The sequence below is a fragment of the Mastigoproctus giganteus genome, chromosome 3, assembly GCF_048544385.1.
Source record: "Mastigoproctus giganteus isolate SK-2022 chromosome 3, ASM4854438v1, whole genome shotgun sequence".
NCBI classification, from domain to species: domain Eukaryota; kingdom Metazoa; phylum Arthropoda; class Arachnida; order Uropygi; family Thelyphonidae; genus Mastigoproctus; species Mastigoproctus giganteus.
The window spans coordinates 237384325-237398100 of NC_143577.1; the positions used below are offsets into that span (position 1 = coordinate 237384325).

At 33.8% G+C, this 13776-nt stretch overlaps 1 protein-coding gene across 2 annotated transcripts in view; it reads right to left on the minus strand.

Annotated features, from left to right (window-relative positions):
• Ing3 (Inhibitor of growth family, member 3) overlaps positions 1-13776 on the minus strand; it is a 114673-nt gene that overhangs the window by 33381 nt on the left and 67516 nt on the right. For both annotated transcript variants that reach the window (XM_090369719.1, XM_090369720.1), the window contains exons 5-6: positions 12934-12999; positions 7830-7926 (exon numbers count right to left, since the gene is read on the minus strand). In XM_090369719.1, coding sequence (XP_090225845.1) covers positions 7830-7926; positions 12934-12999 — 163 coding nt within the window. The remainder of the gene's footprint in view (positions 1-7829; positions 7927-12933; positions 13000-13776) is intronic.

The window sequence follows — 13776 nt, forward strand, 5'->3', positions numbered from 1 at the left end:
AACCCCAAAATTCTGCATCCCTCCCATAAGCTTAGCAAGAACGAACTTTCAGTGTTATATTATCTCAGAAGAAATAATGATATCATTATATAGCATGCTGACAAAGGAGACACTATTAAAATATTAGATAAAAAAAAAAGACTACATAAATAATTTAAATAACATAATCTCTGACGATTCCACTTTTTATGAAGAAACTTACCAAGAAATTAATGCAGACATTTTCAAACCTGATAAATCAATATAACAAATCTTTGACTTTTTACCGGAAGAATGATTACATCTCAGAGAGCTCATCCACCTCTACAACAAAATACTCAAACAGGGACAGGCGCCTGCGAGGTGGTTGACTTACAGAGTCGTGGCAGTTCCAAAAAAAGCCTCATGGGAAAATACCTGTGGATTTCAGGCCAATATCAATCGCCTCTCCCTACCTGTAATGCCTCGAGAAGTGCATCTATAATGATGTTGCACTCGCAGTCTTTGCACATAGGCTAGATCATACCCATTATGCCATGCCGAATAGATCTACTATAACCTGTCTACAGTCCTTATCGCAGAAAATACTTCACGCCTGGAATGACAACGAGGACCTACATATCATTTTTCTGGACATCAAATCTGCATTTGACTCAGTCCAAATCACACACCTCCTTGCATTACTGAATAGTTTCTAAGGGATATCCGGCAATACACTCAAGCTCCTCAAAAGCCTTTTACATAGGAGAATGCTTCATTTCACATGTAATAACAGCACCATCTATAAAAGTGCAGAAGTAGGAATCCCACAGGGTGGTTCTCTCTCAGCTCTGCTATTCACTGCAATATTCATTCCACTTATGGATCAAGTTCCAGCATTCTTGTCGTATGCTGATGATATTGTATGTTACTTGCCATATAAACACCAGGTTGTTGATCCACAAGAAAGACAAACCTTCTCAGAAACTTTGAACAACTACCTTAATACTTTCTGCCAATATGCCAAATTTTTTTGGTCTTTCAGTTAATCCCCAGAAGTCAAGAAATCTCATCTTTTCTTCAAGTTGCATGACATCCGCTGATACCTTACTTCCGGAATTAGCAGGAAAGGTTCTGACTCCCACAGACAGTGTCAAGTTCCTAGGGGTAATCCTAGACGCGAATCTCGCTTTTAAACAACAAATCCAAGCCCAGCATTCCAAAGCCTTGTGAGTCTTCTGGGAATGAAAATAGATTTATGCAGAACTCACAACAAGCAAATAATTAGGAAATACCTCGAAACGTACTTCAGTAGCATGATGTCCTATGCTCTGGAAGTTTGGTCAGCCGCACCTCCCATCAGCCTCAAGAAACTATGGGGTCTAGAATTCTGGGTGCTGAAGTGAGCCAACGGGTGGTTTTTTTTTTTTTTTTTTTTGATTTGGTAGTTGTTGGCGCATCGGCTTCTGTGGCCATATTGCACCTCCCAAGGTTTTTGCAGTACTTTGATCCAAGCCCGAGGCGGGAATCGAACCCGCGACCTTTGGGTTGCCGGGCAGGTACTTTACCCACTCGGCTAGCCCGGTCGGCCCCAACGGGTGGTCTCATCAGATCTACATGACATACAAATCTGTACTATGCTCCAACCTGCAATACATGCCAGAAGTCTACAGAGCCCACGTGCAGAAAATAAAGGCTTTCCTTCATCTGTGTTCATCTAAGCATGATCATATGAACATCTGGAACACTGTTGGTTGGCGTTTGCAAGGAAGACACCTTCACAATATCCCCTCTTTGTGCTCAAGGCTCCAGAGTTTCAATAGACACTTCCCAAATGTGACTTTGGACACTCTCAACTTGCTCAACATCGACTTGGACCTATGATCAATTGACAAGTCATATCGAGATGACATCTTGGGCTATCTTACTATATATATAAAGGCCAGGTTTGCAAGTGCCGGCCCTAGTACGCCGATGTCATTTTATGTTATGCTTAATTTGTAGTCTTGTTTTTATTAAGATTAATTCTCTGTTCAGATATTTTGTCTTTAATGGTTACTTTGTAGCTGAACTTTGTATCTTTGTGATTGGTCACTTGTATAGTGAATGTTTTGCAAGATTCCTCTGGTTATCTGTGCAGGGAATCAAAAATGTATACCAGGTAATTTATTAAAGAATTTTATTATTATTATCTCCATGGCACAATTAAAGGATTTAAAAGCTAGAACATATAACATTCCCACATTTTGGTCAAATTAAACTTCATAAGAAAGGCTACCCCATCTGTCCAATTGTTTCATATAAACATTCAGCCTTTTCATCCTTAGCCACCCATCTATACAATATAGTGAAGTCCTTTAGACAGCTATCAATTTTGGTATAAAAAATTCTGATGCATTATTAGAAAGTTTGAAACAGATTGAAAGATAAATATGTTATATTCCCTTGATATTACCTCACTATATACTAACATGAATTTTGAGTACAAGTTAGATATCATATGGGAAATGTTGAGTAATAACTCCTTCCCATACAAAACTTCCTATTACAGTAATTTTTGGCTTGATCAAACTTTTAATAGCAGCCAATAAGGAGGTGATTATCCCCTTGTATAAGACAATGGTCAGGCCACACCTTGAGTACTGTATACAGGTCTGGAGGTCTCATTTTAGGAAGGATGTAGAGCTGCTGGAACAAGTACAGAGAAGGACAACAAGATTAGTGAATGGAACAAAGGGTTGCTCTTATGAAGAAAGGCTTAAGATTTGCAAATTACAGTGTCTGGCGACTAGGCACCTGCAAGGTGATCTGATTGAGGTGTATAAGGCCTTGAATGGTTTGAGCAAGCTTAATACTGATGGGATTCTTCCTCTTGCCCAGATTAATCACCTGAGGAGACATAAATTCAAATTGAGGAATGACAGTTGTAGAATAGATGTGCGGAAATTTTCCTTTAGCCAGCTTGTGGTTGATTGCTGGAACAAACTTCCATCCGTCGTCGTAGAAGTTGACAGCCTACATAAATTCAAGGCAAAACTAGACAAACATATGGAGCGAATGGATGGGTGAAATGGGAAGGGGTTTTTTTTTTTTTTTTGGCTGATGTTGTATAACCTTGCTTTCTTGCATCATATGCCTCTACTAATACTAATAACATCACATTTCAAAATAAAGCTTAAAAACAGATTTTTGGATTGCCTATGGGTCTGAGTCTAAGTGGCCTCATGTTGGAAATCTACTTGTCCAAATTGAACAGTTATATTTATCACCTTTTCTTCCTAGGATTAGATATTACGGTAGATATCTAGATGATGTCCTCTGTATCACAGATCAACCACCTTGTAGGAAATTTTATATACCTTTAATGACATTCATTCTAGACTACAGTTTACCTTGGAAACTGAGAATGTGGACAATAGAGCATTAAATTTTGTAAATTGTACTCTTATCTGTAATAATAATGACATTTTGTTCAAAATATATAGAAAACCCATAAACACTGGCATGTTTTTACATTATAACAGCTACCATCCCTTCATAAAAAGCACAAAAGATCAACCATTCTAAATCAATTCCTAAATGCATTTAAATATTCTTCATCTGGATCTGCTTTAAATACAGAAATAAAAATATTAACAAACAGTTACCCACTACCAGTAATAAACCATATCAAGGAACAAGCAGATAGTCAGCTAAAACAAACTGATCTGAATAACAATAGTAATATGAGAAAAAAAATATTTTATTTCTTTACCATACATTGAGCGATGGCATAAATAGCTTAACCAACTTTTCAAAGAGACAGAATTTAAAATTGTTTCTAAACCTATGAGGAAATTACAGACTGTGCTAAATAATCATTCTATCCAACCTTCTTTCATGTTTCAAACAAATGATTTGGTCTATCATATTTCATGCAAAGACTGCAACTCATTCTATCAGGGATCTAAATGCTGCAATTTGGACATGAGAGTGAAACAGCACAAGGCTTCTGTCCTTGCTTCACATTCTTCAGCCTCGGAATTAGCTTTCCATGCATCAGTGAAGGCCATACATTCTTGTTTAATGATGCCAAAAATTATTAATATCCAACACGATTATATGAAATTTAATAGCAGAAATGCTCGAAATTATAAATTACATCAAAATTCAATTAATGTGCAGCACCCCTATCCGATTTCAGATTTTTTACACACATGCTCCGGGATAACAGCTGATCTCTCATCTATAAATTCTGCCATTCATTTCATGTTTTTACTATCCTGTGATCATGACCAAAGTCAAAAAGTCCTGTCCACTTCAGAAAAATAAAAAAGAAATTTTTTTTAGAATAGATTTGTATTCATTTTAATCATAGACACAATGTCTTCTTTCACTTGTTGACATTTGTTGGTGGTCCGATGTATTTTGACGTCGAGTTTAGAGCTTTTGAACCACAGATTCTGGGTACATTTGATCGCTAATGTTTTTCCTCTGAGTGTAGAGAATTCATTGTGATAACTGAAAGGAAAGTGGAATTGTTGCAGCTTAACATAAAAAAGGCACCTGGGGTGGATGGTATATATCCAATCATATTAAAAGAGGCAGCAAAGGAAGTAAGCCTTTAGCCATAATTATGGGACCATCCTTGGATTCAGGGGAGGTCCTATCGACTGTAAAAGTGCAAATGTATCCCCAATTCATAAAGGGAATCAAAAGTGACATAAGTAATTATAGACCTGTTAGCTTAACATCTGTCCCAGGGAAAATAATGGAATCACTGGTAAAAGAAGTAATGCAGGACCATTTGGACAGGCAGACAATTATACTGCAACCACAGCATAGATCTGTTAAGGGCTGATCTTGTCTAACCAATCTGATAGGTTACTATGATGCAGTGACCAAGGAACTGGATGCAAAAAATAATTTTGACATCATATACTTGGATTTCAGGAAGGCTTTTCATACTGTTTCACATAAAAGGCTGCTGTATAAACTGGAGCAAAGTGACATTAAGGGCAAGTTATTGCTATGGATAAATGGTTTTAAGTAGAAGAAGACAAAGAGTGGTTATCCACTGGCACCTGCTCTTTGTGGACTAATGTTATCAGTGGAATCCCCCAAGGTTCAGTGCTGGGCCCATTATTGTTTTCATATTTATTAATAATATTGATGAAGGCTTAATGTCAAAGTCTGTAGATGATACAAAGGTTGGCAGCGTGACTAACAACAGTAATCAGGGTGAGCTACTGAAACAAGACTTAAGAAAATTAGCATTAGCATTAACAAGGGCACATTGTGGTTTATAACCCAAAAACAAATAGTACTGCAGCATTGAAGGAAAACATTTGAAATGCATGCTCTCAGATCAGCACTTCTGTTTTAAGAAATGTCCAAGAAAATATTCATACAAGAATTCATATGTATGGATGTTAGTGGCAATCAATTTGAATATTAAAAAAATAAGTATATTGTTTCATTTTTCCTATGAAGCCAGACTTCTGATACTTCTGAGACACATGCTAGTGTCTTTCATGCCATCACAAGACTGTGGCCATCCCACTTAAAGAAAGAAAGAAATGTTAAAGGAATATTCCTCAAAAAGAGATAGCAATAACAACCAATTTTGTTTGAATACAGCTTCTGAGTCATACTCGCAAACTTTTAGAAATCTGAATCCATAAAACTTTTAATACAGATTCTTCTTCTATCTAAAACGTTGTTCCAGAACATTTCTTCAAAATTAATATATATCATACAACACACTGAGAAAATTATGCATGACACTAAAAAATGTAATCAACTGTATTTTAAAGTTATCTACACTATTTTTTATATATATTCTAAAAGTACTTTTAGAATATATTCACTTTTAAATACTCTAAATAATTATATAATCTATATAATCACTGCACTTTTATATATTCTAAAAATATTTTATTTATTTATTTTATTTTTGTTTCACTCAATTATATAGTATTAGCTATTTTTCATGCTTACAAAAATTAACATCAAAATCAACCTTCAAGCAGTTTCATCAAAAAAAAAAGTCATATCAGCAGTATACTGTTCACCATTCATTTGTTTTGGAATAAAGGGGCAAGGCTAGAAACAATTTAAAATTGTGTATTTTATAGTGCATCCATTATTTTGGCATTATAAAAGGATGTGATTATATATATATATATTTATTTATTTATTTATTTATTATTATTTTTTAAATATTCAAGATAATGGATCACAAGGTGTAACTTTCTGTACCATTTAGTATATCTGTTTTTGGAAAAAATAAAAATAATAAATAAAGTAGTCAAAATATAATTACAATGAAATGTTAAAATTCACTGTAATCACTAACAAAAATTAATAAATGTAATTACTTTTTGCTTCAAATGTACACTGGAACACCCACTTGAATTTTAAAATCAAATCTTTACTAAAATAAATTAAAAAGTAAACATGTTACATAAAGTTGTAGAATACATGTGGGATTTCTTCCCTTACTTCCATTATGCAGAACTCTGTAAAAAAAATGACAATAGTTGATTGGTCGAAGAAAACTTTAAAATTCTTCCAGTCTCTGATGGAATACAAACCTAGACCTTCAAACGAGTGAAAAGTAGCAAACCCATTATATTGTTGTGGAGATGATTTTGTATATTTGTTCATATGTGTGGTTATGCAATAATAACCCTTTATCACAAAAACAAAACCAATAATGAATATTTGTGGGACCCTTGCACAGAAGTACAGGTCAAATGAAAAATAAATAATTTTATTCTATGTATGGAATTGTACTTTTTTTTTCATCCCAGAGTATTTGTTTGGAACATGATACATTTTGGAGAAAACAACATTCACAAAAAATAACTCAATTCTCAGGTAAGGTTCATGCTTCCAATATATTTTATGAGAGCAAATAAAATTAGGAGAATTAATGTAAACTATCAAACAGATATATTTTTTCAAAAAGGTCACTATTGTTTGTCCTTCATGCCAAAAAAAAAAAAAAAAAAAAAAAACATTATGCAAACAGGCAAGCTGGTGTACTGCATACAACAGGATGAAACAGGAGGGAGAACCTTGATTTTTTTTATGATTTATTTATTTTTTTAATTGATTTATTTTTCATACTCAGACTTTAATCCATGCAATGATACAGATCAAAAGTCAGAATGTGGTTATTCTTTAATAGTTGGCTTTTTTTTTTTTTTTTTTTTGGTTGCAAAATAGGCACAGGACTGGTTACAAGTAGTGAGGAAGCTTTTGTATAAGCCAAAATATGAAAACTCATACTCAACAAGATTATGCTATGCAGTAAGCTGAACACAGAAAAGAAATTCTTCGTTTTCAGAAGAATAATGACTGTATCAGATATGAAAACTTAAGAAGTTTAATCAAAATATTTCTAGTGAGAAATGCATTGTTTATTATTACTAGATGTTCATTATTACTATATGGATGAACTGTACCTGTTCATTATCTGCATACATGATAAATTAAAAATATAGTTTAATTTATCAAACTAGCTATTTTTCATTAACAGCTTTCACAGGTAGTTTGTATTATACAATGCCAGGCTGGCCACAGTCTCATATGTTAGGAATCCCACTTTCAGCTAGTAGACACAACAGTAATCAGTGAATCCTGATAATTGAGCTGCAAAGGATACTCATATGACAGGCAGCAGTAATCACACCCTTCTGGTTAGTGATCAGAAATTATGCAAAAACAACCTGAAATTTTAGAGTTTATGATCTGGCCACTTAGTACACTGAACAGTGTAAAGTGCAGTGCTGTTTAGGTATAAAACAACCAACTGATCTCTACAGTGATTATATTTATATATAGAATACCTTTAACATCTACACAAGATATTAAATATTACTTACTCCTTTCTAAAATTTCTGTGATACCAGCATTGTCTGCTTCTAGTTCCATTTTAAATTTTTGCAATTCTTGATCAAGTCTCCTAAGATATCTGTCAACCTAAAGTAAATAATATTATAGTTCATAATTTAGTATTTTGATATTATTGTACAGGTAGACACAGCAAAGAGCAAACTAAGTTCACTATTTAATTCATCGATTTCATATTGTGGAGGCCCTTCACCACGAGAAGCTCAATATTGAGGCAGCTCATATTGAGCTGCCTCGATACTATACTATTCCAAATAAAAAGCATTATTCCAGGGAATTAGTATGTTGTTATTTATTTAAAGGTATGACATTACCCATACCAATGCCTCCTTTTTGGAAGCCTGATCAGTGGGTACCATGAAGACTTGAATAATCCAATGAATTGATACATCCACAATATGGAAGATGTGAGTGGTAATAGCAATTAAGCTGGCCTTCAGTCCAATGAACATTGTAAAAAGTGCAGTGCTGTTCAGATACAAAATAACTAACTGATCTGTCAGTGATCATAGTATGAGGCATTTGCCCTAAATTTACTTAAGTATATTTAGTAGAGAATTAGTATATAGTGGGTCTTTGATATCCATTGTTAATTGGTACCATAACAATTTATGGTACCAATTAAAAATGGATAATTCTGCTTATCTGCCATTTCCTTAACCATCACAAGATTAAGTAAATGACAGATAAGGAGCAATATACTCACAGGTTAAGGAAATGACAGATAAGGAGCAATATACTCATAGGTTATAATGATAATTTGTTCCAGGGGGAACTATAAACTTGCACACTCACTAATTTTTCGAGTATTTCTGTCATCACTGGCATGTAGAGACTCGTTATTTTTTTTATTATTCTAACGGTAAGACTGGATGATTAATAAGCAGCTGTTTCTTGTCGACATCCCATAATCCTATAGTTGAGTGATGTGAAGACCATCCAAAAAAAAAAAACCTAATAAAGACTAGATTAACAATACTTTTATTGATTTCAACATACAATGTGCACGTCAGTTTACTGTACAGTGCTCCTTGAAGAAGGAATCATTCCCTATCTAATATTAGGAGCTTAAAGGCCTAAATTGAGGGCTGTGGCTGCTTGGTATCTCCTTTCTTCTTGTAGAATGAATCTAGAGTTGATTATACTAGTCTTTTTCCTTTTATTCAGAACAGAAATGAAAATCAGCTATAACATCCCTGATGACTTTGAAAGATCTCACTGAACATGTGAAGAGCTTATGCTGAGCTCTTCAGCTTGTGCTGCCAACAGTTCTAAAACATTAGAGAGTTATACAGTAGAGCGTCAAAAATCTGAACAAGCCAGCATTTATTTATTTTTTTATACTGGTAATAAAGTTTTTTGTCAATGTGGAAAATTGACAAACAAACTGAATACTGAATCAACAAACGATCAATAAACTCAATGCTATCCAACCCAACTACACTTGCTAAAAAGAGTGAGAGATCTAGCAGCAAAGAAAATAAGTTCAGAAATTCTGCGGCAAAAAATAAGTAATTATTTTCATTAAAGGCCTATACATATGTGTTATTGTGGCTGAAAAGTTTCATTTGTACCAATGAATGAAAATACTTAAGCACAACTTGGTGTTTTTATTTCTAAACTTCCTGAACTTTTTTTTTTAGTCTCCAAAACAGTATTTTTGATAAGTTCGAAAATCTGAACAAATAGGAAGTCCGAACTACCCCCGGTCCCAATTAGTTCGGATTATCGCTCTACTGTAATTTCAAGCCTGATTGGTTATCCAGCTCCATAATCTTTTCCTTCATTTTTTTGGGTGTTTCCTCTTGGAATTCTTGTAAACTAGTGACACAATAAGCCAGAATTTCTTTCATTTGCAGCATTCATACAGTGGAAACCGACTTTACCTAGGCAACTGCAATACTGTCAACTGCACTCTTTATTGAAACTTACCTAATTCCCTTAGAATGGGCGTTTCTCCATCAGTGGTCTCCAAGCATTTGGTACCATATGACCATATGGTAGTAATGTTTGAAATTAACAATAACATTCTGTTCCATGGGCTGTAAGATTGATGTCCTACCAAGAGAAAAAAAGATTGTTTTTGCTATCCTATAAGTTAACCCATCAAGGTTGTCTGGATAACATGCAGCATTGATGCATTCTCAGCTAGTTATTCTTACTGACCTTGACTATAGGGCAGAAATGATGACAGAACCATTCCTGGAATAAGGTCCTGGCAACCCAAGCTTTCTTGCTTGACTTCCAAACTACAGGAAGCTTTTCTTTCACAAAGCTCTTCAAATCTCTTGGGTTCTCAGAGTGGTAAATGAATGTTTGTTTTAACTTGAAGTCACAAGTAATGTTGCTTCCCTGAAGAGTCAGTCGGTCCTTAGATGGCTTAAAACTTGGCAAACCTTTCTCTTCCTTTATAATGAGACTCCTGTTGGGTATCTTTTCTTCCAGAACAGTTCCATTTCATCAATGTTGAAAACTTATTTAGGACTGTATCCATGTTCATCAATAATTCTAGCAAACACTAATGTAACGCTCTACCAACATTGGCTGAATCATGCCTCAGAACCAAATGAATTCCAGTCCTCAATTTAAACTTATAGAACCAGTCCTTACCCGTGGAAAATACAATGCAGAAATTTTTTTTTGTACCTTGAGATTACTGAAAATCCTCTTAACCCTCTGTCTTATCAGGGTGGAATCTGCATCCTTCCTTAGCTTGCTGATCAGAAATCCAAATCAATAATAACTACTCCATTTTTAGCAAAATATTTTCTCTCTCTTAAGCCTTTAATTCTGTCAGGCACTGCTAATTTTGCAACATCGATGTTTCTGTTTATCAGTTACAATTGTTCTTACCATTGTAGAGCAGTATTCCATGTCTGCATCTGGTATCAGTTATTTGTTTGCCAGTTCAAAATCAGCAATAATTTTCAATTTCCATTCCAAAATGGGGAACTACTCTTGACCTCTTAGAATTCTTATATGACATCAAAAACAATAAAACACAAAATTAGCACTGAACTGGTGTTTGAAAATATCTCATATACAAATAAAACTTAACTTGGGTAAAATTCAATGCTGCAATTTATTAACTAGAGTGATAACATCACATTGTCAGTTGGATGTTACATGCTTACATGTGAGACTTTCATTGTTTTATGCTGCCTATATATAAAACTGTTATGTATATTGGTGTGTCTGTAAATAGTGTCCTATATGGAAGTATGAATTTATTTACAGTTTCAAAAGTTGTTTTTAATACATACAAGTATTACCATTCTATGTGTGTATATGTATAGCAAATATATCACCTTTTTAATCAATGTGCAACTCAAGTGACAAATGGTTGGAAACCACTAATTTAAACTATGGACATCCACAATAATATGAGTGACATTTTAAAGACAAGAGATATGAGAAATGACAGATATTGAGAGCCTACTGTATATACGTATACTAATTCAGTATATGCAACTACCAAAATGCAACATACCATCCCCTTTATTTTCAATTCACATAATTGAAAAATGTAGTAATTATTTGCATCTTCTAACAGCAATTTGAATATTGTCTACTCCATGGATTAAGTCAATTATGTATTGCATATTCACAGAACCTTGATAACTAGATGAGAATGGCCTTATGAAATTTTTTCGACACTTTCCCCTTACATTATGCCAAATTGATGAAGATTTTTTATCTAACACTTCAGTTTTCACAACAAAAACTGACAATGTATTCCAGAGAAGCAATTTGACTTTTAAATGGGTGTGTGTGGGGGGAGAAGATAAGAAAAATTTTCAAGTTTCTGAAATGTAATAATATTATTTTAAGGCTAATCTAACAATTAAAAAAAAAAAAAAAACGTATTTCAGATAAAGTGAATTGGACAAATTTCAACTTTTCTTTAGAAAGTAATTATTTTACAATTTTAAGTAATTTTTGAAACTAAAGAATGAAACAAAAATAATAAATATGAAAATTCATTACATAATCAAACACGATTAAAAAATGTATATTTTTCTTTTAACAAATTTAAAATTTCTAACTCTAATTTCTTTTGAAATTAGTGCTAGTTTTATAAATCTTATTCAATCACATCTGTTGTAAGCATATATCTTTATTCTTTTCATTAACAAAATTTCTTAACAGTCAAAATGGACATTAGTATTATGGTGAGAAGCTGTGGCATGCCTTTACTCAGTGAAGATAGAGCTTAGAAGCAGCGCCTCCGTAGCCAGGTGGGAAGGAGCAGCAATGCGCATCACACGCTTCTTGATTAGACCGGGGTTCGAGCCTGTCACCACCAAATACGGAGGATGCGGAAAGGTCAAGGAATGACCACCGCATATCCCGGAGCAATATGGCCTTAGTTGCTAATGCTCCTAAAAACCAACCAACCTGCTTAGAAGCATTAAGGGTTCATCTGGGTATTTTTCTGAAAATTTATTCATTTTATTCATTTGTATTAACGCTTTTAAAGTCACATAAATAACATAACTCTTAATTTGCATGAAAATCATCACTAATCCTAAGCACTGTTCCAAGAATTAAATAAATGTGAAGGCTGTTCATTTAATTTATAAACTGAAGCTATTAAACACTTAACCCTTAATCAGGTGCAAAAATTTTCTAACAAACTGATGTGACCAGTAAAGGTTAAAGAAGTGGAATGGGCAAAAAGAATGGTTCTTTAAGGTAAAATAAATAAATCTTGCCTACTATTTTGATCATTCTTTCTAATAATTCTTTCCTTCTGAAAAAAAAAATTCTGGTGGTCCTGTGCTCGGTAAAGGGTTAAATGCTGTCACAGCAGCAGGAGCTACAGTGAATCAAAATGCTGGCTGCTCAGCTCTTCAACCTTGGGAAGAATAAAAAATCACATAGTGCGAGAGAGAGAGAGAGAGAGAGAGAGAGAGAGAGAGAGAGAGAGAGAGAGAGAGAGAGAGAGAGAGAGAGAGAGAGAGAGAGAGGATGTTATGGCAATATCCCGTCCCCCCCTACTCATATTAGCATGTCTTCATTAAGCTCAGCATATTTTTGTTTTTGGTTAATGATTAAAAGTTGGGTTCTACTTACCAAGTCATAAATCTGATTGGCTATATGAACTTTTTCATCTGCATCTTCTAATGCTTTGTAATAATCCTAAATAAGGAAGAAAACCAATAAAGCAACAGCAGTAATTAGTTATAAAATATAAATTGTTAAATGTTACATATTCAAAACTTAATGCATGCAAGTGAGTAAATCATCACATATCAACTTGTCACGTGTGCATCTAGATTCTTTATATCTTACAAATTGGGCTGGTGGTGTGTTTCTGTTAGCTTGTTCATGTTCGTTTCAGTTATTTTCTTTGTTCAAATTTCTTTAATATGCTTATTTTTAAATAAATTTACTTCTCTAATTATAGCTAAATTTATCTAGCTTTAGTCAGTTATATTTCAGAATTTAATTTAATGAGAATCATAACTTAGCATCATATTCCATACATATAACTTTTATTATGTTGGTTAACTTTGAATTCAACCTCATATTTAAAAATAAAGATGATAAAAATTCATGCTTATAAGCTCATTCTGATATGAACCTTTATCAATTTATCCCATAATTGATAATTTAGTAACCGAGTGTTTCCATTTTCTGAATGTATCATGGATAAGAGGACTGGAAGGGCTAGTTAACACTGATTTTCCAGTTCAACTCTATATGGCATCTTTGGAGTTGCAAGTACCATGGTGGTGCTGGTATAATCTTATCTTTAATACTATCTGTTTTTACAATGCCATATGTGTAATGCAACAATGATCCCTTAATAGATGTGACATTGCTTCTTTGCACAGACTGGCACCATCTATAAAACTGTGTTATTTTGTTCACATTCAATTAATTAGCAAGGTAATGATAAAGTATTTTCCCACC